We start from the raw sequence: 18,468 nt of genomic DNA on the forward strand, positions 1-18,468 counted from the left end.
GAGTGTATATATGACCTAACAGCATCTGCTGCATTTTATTTGCTCCTTGACTTACAAGTATCTGTGAGTGCTGTGAACCAGAGCCCTAGCAGATTTTTGGGTAAATAGGTATGTACCTTAAGAGCCCTCTTAAGAGCTGTATCTTGTGTAAAACATGACCCCTTTTCCTATATGAAATGCCCTAACAAATTTATGTTGCTATACCAGCCTCATTATGCTTGCCTAAATTTAAAAGGGATGCTATTGATGAAAAATAGCCTTTTCATCAGTAGGAAATGACTGGAACATTTTGAGGGGAAAAATACATTTTCTCCTTAGATTTTGGAGTGATGGTAAGGGCAACATACAAAGAGGCAAAGAGATAGTGTATGTGATAAAAAAAAAAAAAAACCCAATTAAATAATGAAAAGGAATATATAGTTACGCCCACAAATAAAAGCAAAGACATATGACTTGATGGAGCACAGATATACTGGTGAACTCAGATTATTTACAACTTTATCTGGCCCAGGAGGAGGGGGACAAGCTATGAACTTCAGTACGGCAGCAACTAGTGACTACGGTGCTCTGCCTTAACACGTCTTCCAAGTTTACAGTAAGCACAGGGCACACTTCTAGTCTCTCTGTACTAGTGAAAATAGGAACGGGGTTATCTAGACACAGGATCAGAGAACAGAATGTCATTCACAAATGATAAAGAGAAAAAAGTGAAAACTAGGTCAGAACAAATTAGTTGTAGGAAGTGCTTGAATGATCCTCTGTGGGGTGGGGTCCATGCAGTTATGGAGGACAGAGGCAGGTGTGCTTACTAACCACTCAGAAAACCTGTGCTGTCAGGGCCTAGCTTCCCTTTATATCCTGTCTGCCGGACCCTGGAGAGGACAGAAAGGGCCAGAATGGAAGGCAAGTGGCTTTGATATGGGCTCTTCTGGGAGACATGAATTCAAGTATGGCATCAATACAAAAAGGACATGGAGAGACTCCCCAGCTCATGGGGTATTTGATCATCATCTCCAAAATGTGGAGCAATGCATTTGCCCCTAGTCCCTTCCAAGGTCTGAGATGACAAAGGTTTGCCTGAGACGTGCATCTCCCAGCCCTTCCCCCTTTAACATCTGCATCTCTCCTTAAACACTGCTGAGGACACAACTGCTTGGGCAGTCAAATGTCCAGATTAAAAAACAAAACAAAACAAAACAAAACAAAACCTTATATGGAGGGAGAAGAAAGCCCAGTTTTGCCACTTTTCTGTCTGAAGACCTCCAAAGATGTTTTAGTTTCCTCATGACAGGGAACCAAGAACATTAGGTCATAAGCCTTCCAAACAGAATATCCTTTGATTTAATGATCTCGCGTTCACATTTCCAAACTAATTATCGGAGCAAATGTTTTGCTCGTTGTTACTAGTGCGGATGGCTGGAGGGCGGCTTCAGGATTGCTGTATCCCAAGCAAAGAAGAACGTAAACCTGTAGTATTAGGAGGTTTAAAAATCAATGAGACAAAAACGAAATGTTTTTGATATCAAATCGCAACACACAAGGACGTGGGGCTCTTTGAAGAGAGCGGGCAATGGTGTAGCACCTGACTGCAGAAAGGGCAAGGCCTCCTGGCAAAGGAGACGCAGACGAAGGCCGGAGGGATGAAGCAGCCTACGTGGTCTGGCACATCCAGGAGGCAGGTGAGCACAGGACGTGAGGCAAGGCGATCACAGGGCACAGGCCAAGAAGGGTGTGCGCTGCGCTTTGCTTCACAGGAGCAGGTGCAGTGCAGTACGTGAGCTGCAGGGGGATCAAGCTGCACCCAGCGCCCTGACTCTCAGGCGGGATGGAGGCAGAGTTAGGGGCTGCGTCACAACCCAGAAGACAAAGGAGGGCAGACCTTGGTGGGAAGAAGGGATCAAGTCGGAGGGATTAGTGAGGTAGGAAAAAACATCCTTTTTTGGGGGGGGGGTGTGAGAGGAAGAGACAACAGTTATAGTATCTTGTTTCCAAATTGAAATGCTATAGAATAAAATGTTTCCAATGGAAACCTCAAGTTATTTGTTAACTTCCTAGGGAAATTAGGTTATTCAGATGGACAAAACCTAATGAACTAAAAGGCATCAGGACGCGGAGCTTTGTTTAAGTAGAAGTGATCTCTCAACCAGGATCTATATAGTTGGTAAGGGACCAACATCAAAATCTTGAAGTTAGGGATGATTTTTGTATACTATCTATGTTTTCCTTTCCCCAGCCAATTCCGAGATTACTTTCCTTTTGGTACAAAAAATGATGATGATAATCTTGGTGAAAAGGAAGATAGCCAGGGAAATATTTTAGTGTGTAATCAATCTGCCACAGTTGCTTCGTAAATGGACTTATTTTTCCTGTCAAATTTGATCTTTCCAAATGTTTGGGGAGTAATGAAAAACCTCAGGACATATTTTACATGGAAAAAAATATATATGCCTATGTTGTGTTAAAATATTTTCTTCTGGCTGCTTGAATTTCAATGTGTGGCCAACTTTTAAAAGATGGTGTTTAGGGTGTAATTCTTTTTAGCGAATAAAAAATAATATCAAGCAAGAATCTATGCAAGTATAAGCATAGCAATAGCTTTATGAGGTTCATTTAAGTTTGGATAATCCATCTGAACCCGAAGGAAACAGAAAGAGCTCAAGGACCCACACATGGAAGCGTGCTTGGACCATTAATTAAGACGAGGACAAAATGAACGTCCACACAATTCTTTCTAACTTGTAATGGGAACCTTTCCGAGGCACTTGGACCCACAAATGAGAATCACTGCCTAATCATCTTCAGACATGAGGGCAATGTCAAACATTCCTGCAAAATATGAGTATGTGAAGCCACCCATGTGAAACGAGAAAGAACCATATCCCTCCCTGGGGAGGCTCAAGTGTCTTGGAACTGTTTTGATAAGAGTGGCTAAGCGCAAACAACAAGGACGGGAAACATTTGCAGGAGAAGGGGAGCTGGACGCTGCCAGCGAGAGGAAAGATCTCATTTGCTTCATATTCTTTCTTGTACTGAGACCTCCTTATACTAGAGTGAACTTTCATTGGGCCGATTTCTAGATTTCTGGGTTTCAGTTGCAGACAATTAAATACAGGAGATACTAAACAAAGACGTTTTTAGGCAACAAACTAGAAAAGAACTAATTTGTCAACCTCAAGAGATGGGGGAATTTCAAAGCACATGTATCCGTGTGGATCAGCCAAACTGGCTTCAGTTCTAGATTTGGTCGTATGCTCAGGCACATGCAGTGATTTAGGGAAAGCCTGCATTAAATGGGCAATTTTCACACTACGTAATGAATGTTCAGAGTCTTTCTCTCTAAAAAAATTACTACTAGTCTTTGGGGGTGAAAAATACCCATTTGTCATGTCCCAGGAGATAAAAATCGTCATTGGTAGTCTTCAAATCTAGGCTTTTCTATTAGTAAAAATGACCCCCTCCCCTTCCTTAACTGTGTGGTAGGTGGTCTATCTTTTTCTTTAAGGCACTGAGAAGCTTGGACATTGGAAGGCACGCTCACAGCAATTTTGGGATGTACCACTCTTGGCTGTTAAAAGGCAGGAAGTGCAGTGTGCCCTCGGGGTTGAACTACCAGTCTGCTCCAGGCACCCCAGTCCAGAAGTGCCCATGTGAGACTGGGCACCTGTGGTCCATGGAAAGAGATGAACTCAGTAACTGAGACATGGAAGCAACCAACAAACATCAACTAGAGTTACTGTGGTTGTTACTGCTGCTACCGTTTCTGGGACTAAGTACGTTCTTAATTCTTAGAGTACTCAACTGTCATATCACCCATCTCTCTTAAAACCTTAATTTAATTTCGCTGCGTCAAGGGTGAAAGCAGAGATCTTGCTGAGAATCAACGCAAAGTATCTAATACATGATATTCCTGTTTGTGTTTTACTTTTCTCTCAAAGACTTCAATTAGTTAGCAATTGGGTCAGTATCATATAGAATTTTACTTTTTTTAGTTGTACATATTATATAAAGAAACTATATATGTATATACTATATATAATATCTATATACACATATCATGTGTATACACAGATCTGTAACTTGCTTCAGTGTAAGATTAACCTCCGCCCCGCAACATACCATACACATATACTTTCACACACACATAACTCGTACACAGACTTCGTCATCCTGAAAAGCTGAAAAAATAGTGACTTAAAAAGCATTTATATTCTATTGTTTTCAAGCTTAGAGAAAGATGTGGCCATAAAGTTAAGAAATTTTATTTTAAAAAGTTAGGTCTTTTATGTCTTAAAGTTCTTGAGTCTAATTTTAAATTGGAACTTGACTTTAAAATGTCAAATTATAAACAATCCTCTCATGTGTCTTGTTGATTGTAACCACATTTGACTCATTAGTTCTACAGTCGGGGTTGAGGATGATGAAGGATTCATTTTCCCCTTCTAGTTATGCGATTTAGAGCGAAACAAGATAGAACCGTTTTTATTTAGCTCTTAAGTACTCAAATCAACAAGAAGATTAAGACTTACTTCTACTAGTTTGTAACTTATTACTTCAGAGTATGTACTTAAACCAAACCCCAGCTTAAGTATATCTTTACTAGTTCGAAACTTCCCAGAATAAGTCTTTCTAAATATTATCTTTGCTGGGTGTTAAGAGTAACTAAGACAACTCTTCTGGATGACTTACATAGCTTTAACTTTAACCTCAAAAATTCCATTATTCCCATGGTAGTGAGAGAGAGAGAGAGAGAGGGAGAGAGGGAGCAGACAGGGAGGGAGGAAGGGAGGGAAGGAGAAATTACAAACTTCTATCCATGAGCTGTTTTATATCATGTATTTAAATTGTAAAAAGTTACAATTTTTAAAAGGCGGGGGAAAGGAAAAAGGAAACAATGAATTAAGAAAGAAAGACCACAACCGCCAAAAGGCCTGAGCTAGTTAGTACTAGCTAGTTAATAAAAGGGTAACAAGGGTTATCACGCTTCAGAATATATGAAGTCTATATTATACATGTTTGTTGGACTGCCAAGTAGTAGTACCTGATTTTTTTTCCTATGGTGGTCTTTTCTATTTTGACCACTTCTCATATTGAGAAGTAAAGGCGTCAACTACAAGATTTTACAAATGATCAGGATTCTAGTAATTGTCAGGTTTCATGCTATATTTGATCTGCCCAAACCAAGGGAGAACCAGGGGGTGACTGTGAACCATCAAGATAACCAGCACGGAGGGAGACGGTCAGTGCGTGGGATGGAGCCGATGCAAACCAGCAGGGAAACAGTAGCCCTACAGCTCTCACACCAACCCCGACCCTGCACCACCACTCAGAACACAGTGTGTAAGCTGCACCAACAAAGAAGCCCTTGATTGTCGGGAGAAACTCGACCCTGTCCGTTCCATTTTCTCACTCTTATAGGCAGAAGCATAGAATTACTCAGGGGTTAACACTTTAGGAGAAACAAGGTTTGATGACTAGCTCTATGAATGGTTTATCTGCAGAGAATCATGAGTTGTAAAGAAAGGCACTATTAGCAGATTTTGTTTATAAATAAGCAGTTTTATAATCAACTTTCAAGTATCCAATTTAATAAAAAAAATTTTTTGAGTTATAACTATGTGAAAAAGAAATGAAAATAAAAATAAGCTTTCTGTCCTCATGACCTTATAGTTTAGACCAATGACTGGAATTGTGGCTCCCATGATTGGATCATTAAGAAAAACAAAGAAAGGAAATGAAATTTTAAGTACCTAGAGTTATACATGCACAATGCCTTTAAAAGCAGAGCTTAATTAATCCTTAAAACACTCCTCTGACCAAACCGAAACCCTATTATATATACGAGGACACTGTGGCCCCCCCTAAAGTTGAGCGACTTACCTAGAGTCCAAGGAAAATAGGGGAGCAGGTGTGCACAGCCTGAAGCCCACATGTTCCTTCCCACACACCTGGCCGGCCTGCATTTGTTTTTTTTTTTAATTAATTAATTTATTTTTGGCTGCGTTGGGTCTTCATTGCAGCACGCGGGCTTTCTCTAGTTGCGGCGAGCGGGGGCTGCTCTTCGTTGCGGTGCACAGGCTTCTCATTGTGGTGGCATCTCTTGTTGCGGAGCACGGGCTCTAGGCATTCAGGCTTCAGTAGTTGTGGCTTGCGGGCTCAGTAGTTGTGGTGCACGGGCTTAGTTGCTCTGCAGTATGTGGGATCTTCCCGGACCAGGGATCGAACCCGTGTCCCCTGCATTGACAGGTGGATTCTTAACCACTGCGCCACCAGGGAAGTCCCTGCATTTGTATTTAACTGTATATTTTTACTGCCAAAGACATAGGCATCTATACCCACGGCAGTGAATTAGCTTGTTGACGCTCTTGCATGTAAGCGAGTGTTCAAATGAGCAGGCATGCCCTCGGTCCATGGGAGAAGAACCAATCCTGACGGTCATGTGAGATAATGAACAGACTAGACTAGGATTAAGTCTGCCTGATAGAGAAAATGACGAAACCGTGAAAAATGCACACGTTAGGAGAACTTAACAGGTCTAATGTGTGATGACCTCAGTAAGAGGGAAGGTAGGGGGGTGGTCTCTGCAGAACGTGGCCCTGAGTTACAGGGAAAATCCAAAGGTGCATCCCTCCTCATACTCTATCTTAGAGAGTCTTCTGAAGCCTGTATTTTGAGAAACCACAAGTCTAGAAAGTGGTAGAAATAGTGATGCTTCTTCGTACCAGATTTTCATTTCCTGCGTAACGTGGATGCAGCACAGCGAAATCCTGGTGGCCCTTCCTGCCGCACGGCACGGCCATCTGCCCACCTCTGAGCCGTGGTCTTACCACCTCCCTTGCCTGTGTGCACTTCTAGGGCTATCTGAACCGTCTCTCTCCCACACATGCTGTTACTGAGCTGCCAGATTTTGAATTAACATAAAATCACACTGTCTTTTACTGCTAGTGATAAAAAAAAAAACCCAGCAAGATTGCAAAGTCAGAGCAAGGCACAAGACTTCCAAGAGGTGTTTTAAAAGGCAGGGAAACTAATTAGGAATAAGGTTTCTGATCATTCGACTCATGACCGTCTTCCTGACACTTGTTCTTTTCTAGCTTGAGAATTACATCCAGGACAACATGAAGAAAGAAATGGTGGAGATACAACAGAACGCAGTGCAGAACCAGACCGCTGTGATGATAGAAATAGGAACCAACCTGCTAAATCAAACCGCAGAGCAGACCCGGAAGTTAACTGATGTTGAAGCCCAAGTAAGTAGTGAAATAGGAAACATAGAATGGCCCAGCCAGACAAATACTAGCGCAAAATCGTTACCTAATGAAACAAGGGAAAAGCAGAGAGAGCGCGAGGATAGCGGAAAAAAGGATGAATTGATAAGAAATTAAGAATTTGTGTCTAGATAGAAATTTAAAATCAGGAAATATATTTTCATTTTTACTACTGAAGTTATATTACCTTTATTCTACTGAGGACATACAAACCATTTTCATGTTATTCATACTTGACTACAAGAGAGATGTTCCTCTGCCTCACTGGTATTTTCTGGACTTGAGATAAACTTTCCATTTCTGAGCCCTTCCCTTTTTTGTGCATCTGAGACATGAAAAGCACTGAGGCAGAGTGCTAGAAGCTTTGTGCTTAACCCTAACTCTTGAGTTAAGATGAAAGCTAAGTCTCACAGAACTGCCAAAACAATTTGTGGTGTGTGTTTGTACAATTTGTGGTGTGAATTTATAGAGAGAGAAGCAAAGAGAAGAGTAAGAAGAAGTGGTTGAGGCCCAGAGCCTTGAGTTCCATGATTAATTGGATGCACGAATCTCAACAAGGCACTAGCTTTCCCTGGCCTCTGAGGTTGTGACTATGAAATGGGGAGACTGGCCAGGTGACTGACTGCCAAGTTCCCTTTTAGCTTTAAGATTCCATGAGCTATCAATTAATAGTAGTAGGAAAGAAGAATATGAAATATGAAAATATTAGAAGAATAACAGCAAAACATTAAAACAAAATTCATCTGGAGCCATGCTGAATGACAAACGATATGTGACCCAATAAGAAGAGTCCGGGTGGGGAAAAAGTGCTGCTGGGGGGATTTACGGAGATGCTTCAAGTTCAAGCCTTGTCATCGGTGAAATGGCCTTCTGGGTCCTAACCCTAGCTTCTTTATAGGCTTATGAAGTTAGTATCTTCCTACCCTGAGTTATAAATAATGCTAAAAAAAAAAAAAAAACCAAACAAATGTAGATTTAATTGTAAACGATCCCCATGACATATTCTTATGTGCTACTTAAGCTAAAAGACCAAGAAATGCCAAACATCAGTCAGGAGGGGATAAGAAATAAAGGAACCGATAAGCCTTCCAACTGTAATAAGCCCACGTTGAGAAGGGCACCAGCATTCTTTCATTGTCTATCTGAGAACTACTGGATAAGGCAGAGAGAACAGCAGGGGGGTGGTAGGAGAATAAAAGATTTTTATCTGAATATAGAATAAGAAGTTATTTGCTTACCACATCTTTCCATAACATCAGAGCAGTTTAGGACAAATATAAATATCTTACACAACAGGTCACAAGGTACTGAAAATTGTAATCCCCAGAGGTAATAAAATCCAAAAAGGAGAAGACACAAAAATCTAAAAGTAAATGTATCAACATATCCATTGCCAATTATCAGAATAAATTAGTAATGTTTAGGTCACATCCCACCTTTGGGTAGTAAAACTGATGAGCAATTAAGCCCTTCAAAAAGCTGTCCTGGAAGTATAACATTGCCTATGGTTCAGATAAGAGAAATAAAAAAGTATAAGATACAGAGCAATGATGTAAATCTTTGCCATCCTGTGTAAGTTAGGCTTACTAGCAGTTAATGAGGTTTTGTTGGGTCACATGATATAAAAAATCTATTGTGAAACTAGATATCACCTGATCCAGGATAACAGGAAAATAGGAAGATGGCTGGAAAGAAAACAGCCTATAATGTCCAACTGAAAACATTAAGACGGCGGAGCCCAAGCAAGGACATCAAGGGACCGAATTACGTACCAACGTACTTAAGGCATCTGCTGGGTAGTTACTATGTGAAATGGGTTAAATCCAAACATGAAAATTTCTGATATGAAGATTCTTCCAGCCTGTCAGGGTGTCAGACTATTAAACCAGACTGTGAGGGGTGGTTGGAGGCCTGAGAACTCAGAGAGAACAGACAACCACGTGACCTGGGTAACTTAGAGTCACCTGCAGCTGGAGGCCTTCGGAAAAGTGATGGAAAACATTGCAACTGGTCCTGGGTGGGTCAGGACCCACACGCCATCCTCCCACCCCTCCCCCACTGAACTCATTTTATAGCTCTTAGGAGCTAAATAAAAGACCGAGTTTCCAGGTCCTTCTATCAATAACCAACACAGAATGTCTGGGCCCAAAGAAGATGTAGGCCAAATCTATATTCCGGGTGTTAATATTAAATCACACCCTGAGGTTGGCCAATGCCTTTATTCATGCGCAGAAGTGCTCATGGTATGAAGGCATCCAGCTTTGACTAAGGACCAGACCGTCCCTAAACCTGCACAGTGGGGCTGGGCTGCCGCTTTCATGAATGACACAGACCCCGAGCAAACAATGCTTCTTTCAAGGACCCTCATTCTGGGCAACAATTCTGCCTGACACTTACACATGATGTCACATCCTGAGTAACCATGACACAGAGGATGTGAGTCATGGACTCTTCCTGCTAAAACGCAGCCAAACGCGAAAGAATTCATTCTTTAAGTTGTTTGAACACAATGGGAACAGAGATACCGCACGTGGTCTATGTCAGAAAGGCCCACAAAGCAAAACTGAGCTCCTACTTCATATTGATGTTCTTGCTTCCTGATGGGTTTACATGATTTTTAAAATAGGAAAAAGAGCAATAGAAAAGGGGGGGGGGAAGAAAGAAAGACTAAACAAGTGAATACAAACAAGGAAATGCTGGGCTAAAAATGAGCTACGTTCTTATAGAATGGAAGTATGTGACTTCTGAACACTTTGTCTACTGACAGATGTGAAAACAGCATTTTGTCTTGAGCAGAGGAAAAGCCTCGTTTCATTTATCAACAACTTCCGATATATTAAATATGACCATTTTATACTCTCAATTATCTCACTGTGTGAAATGGTAAAACATGGCAGAACAAGAAAATGAACATTATTTGACACAAACACCATTGTTCAGAACTACTAAACTCTTTCCAAAATACGTGATGAAAAAAATGTTTAACACACTCTGATGTAATCCAGCACAACAAGCCTTTTCTGAAAATGAAAAAATATGCCAAATTAAGATGCTTGGGTAAGTAAGTAACATTTTAGTTATGTTTTCCTATAATTTAGATAACTTTATATCTAATTAAAAAATAATAAATAGGAATTTTATTTTGTTACATTTAGGTATTAAATCAGACAACAAGACTTGAACTTCAGCTTCTGGAACATTCCCTATCTACAAACAAATTGGAAAAACAGATTTTGGATCAGACCAGTGAAATAAACAAACTGCAAGATAAGAACAGGTAATGAAAATACAAAGAAATGTATAATCCAGAACTGTACACTTTCTAGATATGAAAGCCTATTTCATATGACTATTAATTATAAGTGTGGCTTCCAAAATGCTGAATTTCTTAACGTATAATACAAGGATCAGAAACCTTGTGAGGGGAAGGTAGGGAGAGGCTTTGGAGAAAAATACTGGAAGGGCATCACCTTCTAAAACAGTCCTCAACTTTGTTTTTTAATCCTCTGGCCCCTTAAAGATTCTCTTACACTAATCCTCCAAATTCTACCTCAATATTATGCATGAATCTATGGAAAACTACTGCCAGGGTTGTGCAGTAAAAGTCACACTGGCTGGGGCAATTTGATATTAACTTTACCAAGTTCTTTGCCTCTGAGGACTTAGTTTATTCCAATGCAAAACCGTCTACAGCAGGAAAACTACACTTTATTGTAAACCAATGCACATTTCATGATGCAGTATTTACTCTTAAAGCGTATGATAAAGTAAAAACAAAAGCTAATACTAAATATGGTTATATTAATATCTAAATAAATATTAAAAAATCCCAAGAAAACCAATACAAAAACTAAGATTATGGATGACCAATGGGGATGGTTTTCATAGGTTTATTCCAGGTGGGGACATATGAGGATAATTCTATTCACATTCCAGGTGTGCTTACCTCCTTGTTTCTAATCGGGATATGTACATATGACATAGAGAATGGTCAGGCAACAACACACTCTAATTCACAATTAAATGATTCTTTATTCTTAACCAAAAATGACTGTAAACTCATTGTCTTATAATCATTCTTTCCTGTTAATCAAGAACGAAGCTGAAACAATTCTGTCTTTTGAGTAACAAGTTGGACTCATTATGATTTAGGGTTTTGAAAATCAAGTAGATTTTTATTCCAAATATCTTAACGTTCCAAATTTTTCTCTTCTGCAAAGTAATAAATAAAAGTCTGAGACCAATGATTGAGATATAACAGCCTCTCTAGTTTCATGTTGTTAAAATGGCCTTATTTAATGTTCTTTTGAGCGGGCTGCAGTAATGCTGGACGCCCTGGTATTGGACATGGTTCCCACCATAATTTTCTAAGTTAGTACGCAAGGATGCTAAAATGATCACTTACACACGTCAGTTACGTTACCCAGGCACCATCTTTGTAAATTTTTGTCAAACTGTATTGCCCTTTGCCTAAAAAAGTGTGCATCTTATTCCCAAATCAAGACACACTGCTTAATATTTTCATTTACCACAAGGTGCAAACTTTCCTATACAAAGTCAACCTGAATTGCTGTAAAAAACAATTGACAACTTTCACTACGTTTTTTGATCATCCACGATTTGATGAAATTCCTTTGTATGTTAAAGCTTTACAATGTGCAAAATAGTGATTGCAACCACACAGAAACCTGCTGTATTTTCTGATAATTCTTGCTTAAATGATCCTTCACATTTTTTTCTCCTTAATCCTTCACAATTTTTCCCAGGTTAATTGACATTTGACCAGTAGTGTGCTTTTCCAATAATTTCACTCCATTTTTATATGAAATTATATTTAAACATCCCAACATTTTCTCCGTAAAACTACCTTGTCGAATAAACATCTCTAGCAAACTAAAATCCTACATGACTTGCAGCACCAGAGCACCACAGCTTAGACAGCAAACATCTAACTCAGACTGGAGTTGCATTAAGAACTGTTTCTGAATGACCTGCCATAGTGCAGACACTGAAAGGCATAGCTTTTATCAGCTGACTTATAAAAACCATATGTAACAAATCCAAATCTATACCTGCAGGAAGAATAATCATTTTAGCAGCTGCAGAAATCACGCTGTCTTTTGTCACAAATATGAAATGAAATGGCAATAATAATGTTTTTTTCATCAACAACTGTAAGTAAATAAAAATAAGAAAATTGTGTTGATGATTCTACATCTTTCAGTGAGTTTGGCGTGCTGTTTTCAGGTGCCTTAAATTTTGACTAGCCTAAGATTTCATCTGCAGGAACATCATTACAAAAATATGTGAATGTGTTGCACGTTTGACAAACCACATTTTAAATTATCTTCAATAATTCCCCCAATGTACAATTGCCTTCTTCATGGAACAGTTTCCAATGAAGTCAAAATACTTATTAGAGTCAACATTTTTCTGAAAATTGCCACTACAACACTTTCTGATTCACCAGCTGAAGTTGAAAAATACTATGCCTTTTTCATCTTGTCATCCTTTTTTGTTTTTTCTTCTAAAATAAGTGATTGATTTAGGGGCTACTTGTACCAGTTCAGTTAAATTGTGATATTGTTATATGATTATTGTTATTGAAAAATGTTGTCATTGACACTGTCCCCTTCTGAAGAGAGGCAATAAATACTCATAAAAGGGAGGCTTCCCTAGTGGCGCAGTGGTTGAGAATCTGCCTGCCAATGCAGGGGATGCGGGTTCGAGCCCTGGTCTGGGAAGATCCCACATGCCGCGGAGCAACTAGGCCCGTGAGCCACAATTACTGAGCCTGCGCGTCTGGAGCCTGTGCTCCGCAACAAGAGAGGCCGCGATAATGAAAGGCCCGCGCACTGCGATGAATGAAGAGTGGCCCCCATGTGCCGCAACTAGAGAAAGCCCTCGCACAGAAACGAAGACCCAACACAGCCATAAAAATAAATAAATAAATAAATAATTAAAAAAAAAAAAAACAAACTCATAAAAGAAACATGATTCAGCCTTGATGTTTCCACCAACAAGGATATTTCCCCACATTTCTCAACAGACCGTGAATTATGTTAATATAAAGTTAAGCTGTACCTAAGTCCAACTGTTATGGTGATGATCAAATTGATCATCCTGTATCAGAAATTCAAATAAGATGCTAATAAGCAAAGTGTCAGGCAATGCAGGCATTCTCCATCCTGCCCCACCCTCCTCCCATCACCCGTCAACACTGACCATGGCATTTGCTGCGCTGCGCAAAGTTCTTGCTATGAGTTTATGCTCTATTCTCATCTGTTTTATCCCGTTTATTTAATGTCCTTTTATTAAAAGAAAAAAAAGAAAAGCTTATTGCAACCCACTAAATTGACTGCACAAGCCAGTAACCGGTCCAGATGTGCATTTTGCAAAACGTTGCTCTAAAATCTGATCTCTGAGACGCCTTACAGCCTTAAATGCAATGATACATGGTGCTGCTCACAACCAGCCTGGTCTGGGATGACCCGATGCTGGGCTTAACTCTTCAGTACCTGCTCGTACTTAATCTTAAGATTAAATCTTTTAGATCAGGATGTGATTGACCTCTGGATTATACTGGTAGAGGTTTGGGAGAAAGACATTTTTTTTTTTTAATATCCATCCCAGAGTATTCACACTCTCACTCACACTGTGGACCGTGTGATCATCACATCTTTCTTTTATGCCTCTTCATAGAATATTAAAGACAACAAAAGATTGGCTGGATAACAAATTTCAGCAACATCACTTTGAAGGCAGTATAGATTAGTGATTTTAAAATGTCCGTACATTTTATGTTAATTGTCTAGGTGAAGCATTGTAGGAGCATATCCTATTGCCTGTACGCTGATGGTCCTAGAAATGATTTTAGGTAGAAAAGAAAAAAATTATGCGTTTATTTTTAGGTTACCTTCTGCTTATGGTAAGTCATCTTGGTTTTTAAATCAATGAAAGTGATACACAAGTTAAAAAAAATAAGTTAGCTGATATCAGTAAAAATATTAAGAAATAATAGTTGAAAAAGTGGATATGGAGAACCTGATGAAAGTCGAAAGCAAATGTCTGCATCACGGTAACGGATTATTTCTTGACTTGGTACTTTGACAGTATACTTATTGTCACACACTGGTTTACAATGACTATTGGACTGGGATAAATTTAAGAACTGCAACTGATTTCTAATAATAATAATTATTAATACTGATTGTTAATGCTCATAGGTAAGACCTGTAATGGGTAGTTTGTCCCTTGGCTGAGTAATGTTGTTTCCAGGGTTAAAGGTTCAGGAAATGTTACTGCCCCCAAAAAGGAACAACAGACCCATGGATTATTTGAACTAGAAGGGGTCTCAGAGAGCATCATCTAATCTAATGCCTTCACTATGGATAGAGATTTATTTCTGGAGGTGGACTTTCCCTTAGATAGGTATACACCTGAGATCCAAGGAGGGGATGGCCTGCCCCAGGTAACCCAGGGGGTCACGTGCAGAGGCAAGGTCCTCAGCCCGGGGCTCCCCCCACTGACCCACAGGTGTCCCCAAACCAAGGGTTCCTTGTCCTTGTCCACATTCCTCTTCAGCGGAACCATGGTCTTCAAATGCACTGCATGCGGTAACTTCTAGCTATGAACCTTACATTTTCACTGGGGTACTTTCTCCTCATGTCATATCTATGTCCTCTATCTGATCTCAGCAAGTTTGAGAGCTTCTTCTGGGCTGTGGCAACATCTTGTCACTTTACAACTCCTTTAACATCTTAACAGAGTGCCTTGGAGAAGCAGAAATTCAATAAATATAAACGATTGTATAAGGATTATGAAACTGATTAGCTGTTTACAAAGCACTTGGCTTTGATGGTGATCAGAGAACCCTTCACTAACTACCAATTATTTCCCTTTACAAGTTTCCTGGAAAAGAAAGTTCTAGATATGGAAGACAAGCACATAGTCCAACTTCGGTCAATCAAAGAAGAGAAAGATCAGCTCCAGGTGTTAGTATCCAAGCAAAATTCCATCATTGAAGAACTAGAAAAACAATTGGTGACGGCCACGGTGAATAACTCAGTTCTCCAAAAGCAGCAACATGATCTGATGGAGACAGTGCATAATTTACTGACTATGATATCGACATCAAACTGTAAGTAAAGTTTACATATAAGTTTTTCTTCAGTTTTATCTGCCAGTAGTCGACGAATCTTTCAAAATTCTAAAAAAAAACTCTCATCTTTCAGAAAAAGCACATTTCTCTTACATATTTCATATGAATGCTTTATAGGGTCTCAATATGGAATCGATTAAAAAGGAGGAAGAGGGGAAGGGGAATATATATTTATACTAATTATTATGAGGCAAACCAACCCAAACATACTTTTGTTCATGGGCTCAGAGAGTCTACTTTTAGTTAGTTCCATTGCTAACTAGATGTTTGGGGCTGGGTAAGTTACTAAACCATAGTGGACATTTTTTTTATTTTTTAAGAGGGAGAAACAATCCTAGGCCTGTAGGGTTGTTGTGAAGATTAAATGAGATAATATTGGTACTTGCAGTAACTGGCATAAGATTGGTACCCAAGAAATGCCAGTTTCCTTCTCTCACCACATCCTTAACTACATCTTGCCTTCCTTATTCCTGTTTGACCTTTCAACTTCTCTTCGATATTAGAGGGAAGAAGGGATGCATCTTCAGTCATTAATTAGAGACATGATATACAACCTGTGTGGTATTTTTAAGTTTTTTTTTTTCTCTTAAACATTGGGTCTAGTTCTTACTATGGTCTGCTTCATAGTGTCCTTTCAACTGTATTCTTTTGACACAGATGCACTTTACATATGATTCATGTAGAGACCCTCTTCCCCTCCATAAGAAATATGTTCTCACATTTTCCTTGACTCATACGGTTATCCCTACTTTAATTACAGAAACATTTAAACAAGGTTTCTACTTAAACAAGGAAGCAAACAAACAAAAACAGTAGCACAACCTTGTGCTAAGTGGCAGGTTTCACACCAGGTGGCCAGTTTGTAGCGTATGCTTTCCAACTAGAGTTTCACTCTCTTATAATTTAAAAAAAATCATATATTTTTTCACATTCAGAGAAAAGGAAGAGACAATTATCTGATGTCTGATGGGACCAAGACAGTGTGAGGTATTAGCCTGGATAAGCCAAAGTAGAGAAAATCACGCAGCTCAGATCCTGGCAGAACAAATGAGCACAGGAGAAAGAGCAGCAGAACAGGCTTCGTCTGCCCCGTGTGCTTCCAGCTGGTGTGCAGACGGGAGCCCCCACCTGTGATGCCTGCCCACGCCACCTGGTCCAGACACCTAGGCTTTTCTCCGTCTCTAGAATGATGTACAAACACATACCTGCAAGAATACATACACACAAACACATTTTCAATGTGGCAAAAAAGGGATTGGGAAGTCTAAACGTTGAGAGCAGGATAAAAATTTGAAAGAATTTCATAGTCCTAGACTTTTTAGACTTAAAAGGAAGAATTTCAAAGACGCAGATAAATAAATGTTAGGTTCCTCTTTAACGCAGGCTATTATGAGACGGTTGCTAAAAATCCAAAGAATACTAAATGTCTTCACCCAACGGTCTAAAGAAATGTATAAAGACTTGGCCTCAGATACACAAAAAGAAAGGAAAACAATCCACACCACTGCCTAGATAGGACGTGGCTAATGGGCTATGGATGCAGCCACTGTAGAGACAACACTATTTTTAGGTACATTCTTTTTTATTCTTCTGTAATAACTTTATCTGATTCTACTCAAGACGGAAGATTTTTTAAAAAGCAATAGTTTATTAAAGGCTGATTGTGAAGTACTTGCATTACATATAGTTGATGAGAAGAAAAAGGAAGTATGGATTATTGGTAACAATCTTTGAGAGTTAACATGAAACAGGCTGAAAGAGTAACTTTTGAAAGGCTAAAATACTAGCATCTCCCTTTTACTTACTGTAAGAATTCAAATGTAATAAAACTTAGCAAATGAGTGCATCTCGAAATAACATACTTTTATCTTTTCACGAACTCCTTTTAAAAGCTTTCTTATTTTTAAAAAGCAGCTAAGCACTCCCTCATTGCTAAGGAAGAACAAATCATCTTCAGAGATTGCGCGGAAGCTTTCAAATCAGGACTGACCACCAGTGGCATCTACACGCTGACGTTCCCTAACTCCACGGAGGAGATCAAGGTAAGGCACTGTCTCCCATTTTCACCTCCCTGGCTTGAAGCAAGTCGTTTTAGAAGTGGAGCAACTGCAGACATAATTCACACACCCCGGATGCATCCCAGCTCCACTCAGAGCAAAGCAAGAAACGCTGACCCACGTAAAGGTCTCACCAAGGGCTCCAAGTCCAGCCACTGGGCACAGAACACTGACGAGGCATATGAACGACGTAGAAATATCCATCTTATTATATGTGTCTATCTAATATATAAGATAATCTACTTATTTTCTCCTTGCATTTGGCTTAGTCATGCAGAGTGTCAGCTGTTTGCCTTGAAGTGTCAGACTCGCATCATTAACTTTAAAGAAAATGTCTTCCAAAATACCAGAGTTCGAATACCCATAGTTTATGTTTAAATCGTTATTTCAAGCAGCAATGGTATTCCATCCAAAAAACAAAAGGCTTGTTCAACTTGCAACTAACACAGTCACACACAAAATTTCTCTTTGAGACAGCCATGGCACCTTGATGTGCAGAAGTGATTTATACTCATTTCCATTTCATCAAACAGAATATAAAAAGACGTGCCCGCAGCAGTAGAGGTTTAATAAAATTAATACTTTGTACTGCTTTGTCAGAGACGTCCTGAAGTGAAATTGGCTTTTTCCCCCCAAACTGCAAGTGTGTGACTGAGGAACACAGTGACTCCGGCATGGTTTGCACTGTTTCCTTAGTTCATTCTAGGGCGCTGGCAGTTTCACCCACTAGTGCTTTTGTACCATCAGTGCAAATGCTGTCACAGCCCCAAAGGCCAAGGACATGGTTATGGAGACAGTTCCGACCCTTTGGACTTGCTGCAGGGGGCTCAAGGCTTCCCTGGGTGGGCCATTCTTACCCCATCTGATGGGCTGGAAGACTTAAATCACACCATCAATGAGAGCAGGTCGTTTTCTTCCCAAGTACCTGGAGTTTCCTTCAAGGTGGAAGCTCAAAAGTGAACCAAGAATCAGAATTTACCATCAG

At 39.7% G+C, this 18,468-nt stretch overlaps 2 protein-coding genes across 7 annotated transcripts in view; one reads left to right on the plus strand and one right to left on the minus strand.

Annotated features, from left to right (window-relative positions):
- Positions 1-18,468, minus strand: part of MCPH1 (microcephalin 1) — a 228,312-nt gene that overhangs the window by 93,947 nt on the left and 115,897 nt on the right. Inside the window, exon 11 of one of the 6 annotated variants that reach the window (XM_068532034.1) lies at positions 16,566-16,631. The exons of the other annotated variants lie outside the window; for them this stretch is intronic. Within the exon in view, the coding sequence (XP_068388135.1) occupies positions 16,608-16,631 (24 nt within the window). The 3' untranslated portion in view covers positions 16,566-16,607. Of the gene's footprint in view, positions 1-16,565; positions 16,632-18,468 lie in introns of those variants that run through there. 6 annotated transcript variants of the gene reach the window in all.
- The window catches only part of ANGPT2 (angiopoietin 2), a 53,257-nt gene that overhangs the window by 21,390 nt on the left and 13,399 nt on the right, over positions 1-18,468 (plus strand). The window contains exons 2-5 of the mRNA XM_068532037.1: positions 7,092-7,247; positions 10,421-10,542; positions 15,173-15,405; positions 17,341-17,468. Of these exons, the coding sequence (XP_068388138.1) occupies positions 7,092-7,247; positions 10,421-10,542; positions 15,173-15,405; positions 17,341-17,468 (639 nt within the window). The remainder of the gene's footprint in view (positions 1-7,091; positions 7,248-10,420; positions 10,543-15,172; positions 15,406-17,340; positions 17,469-18,468) is intronic.

The sequence above is a fragment of the Eschrichtius robustus genome, chromosome 21, assembly GCF_028021215.1.
Source record: "Eschrichtius robustus isolate mEscRob2 chromosome 21, mEscRob2.pri, whole genome shotgun sequence".
Lineage (NCBI taxonomy): Eukaryota > Metazoa > Chordata > Mammalia > Artiodactyla > Eschrichtiidae > Eschrichtius > Eschrichtius robustus.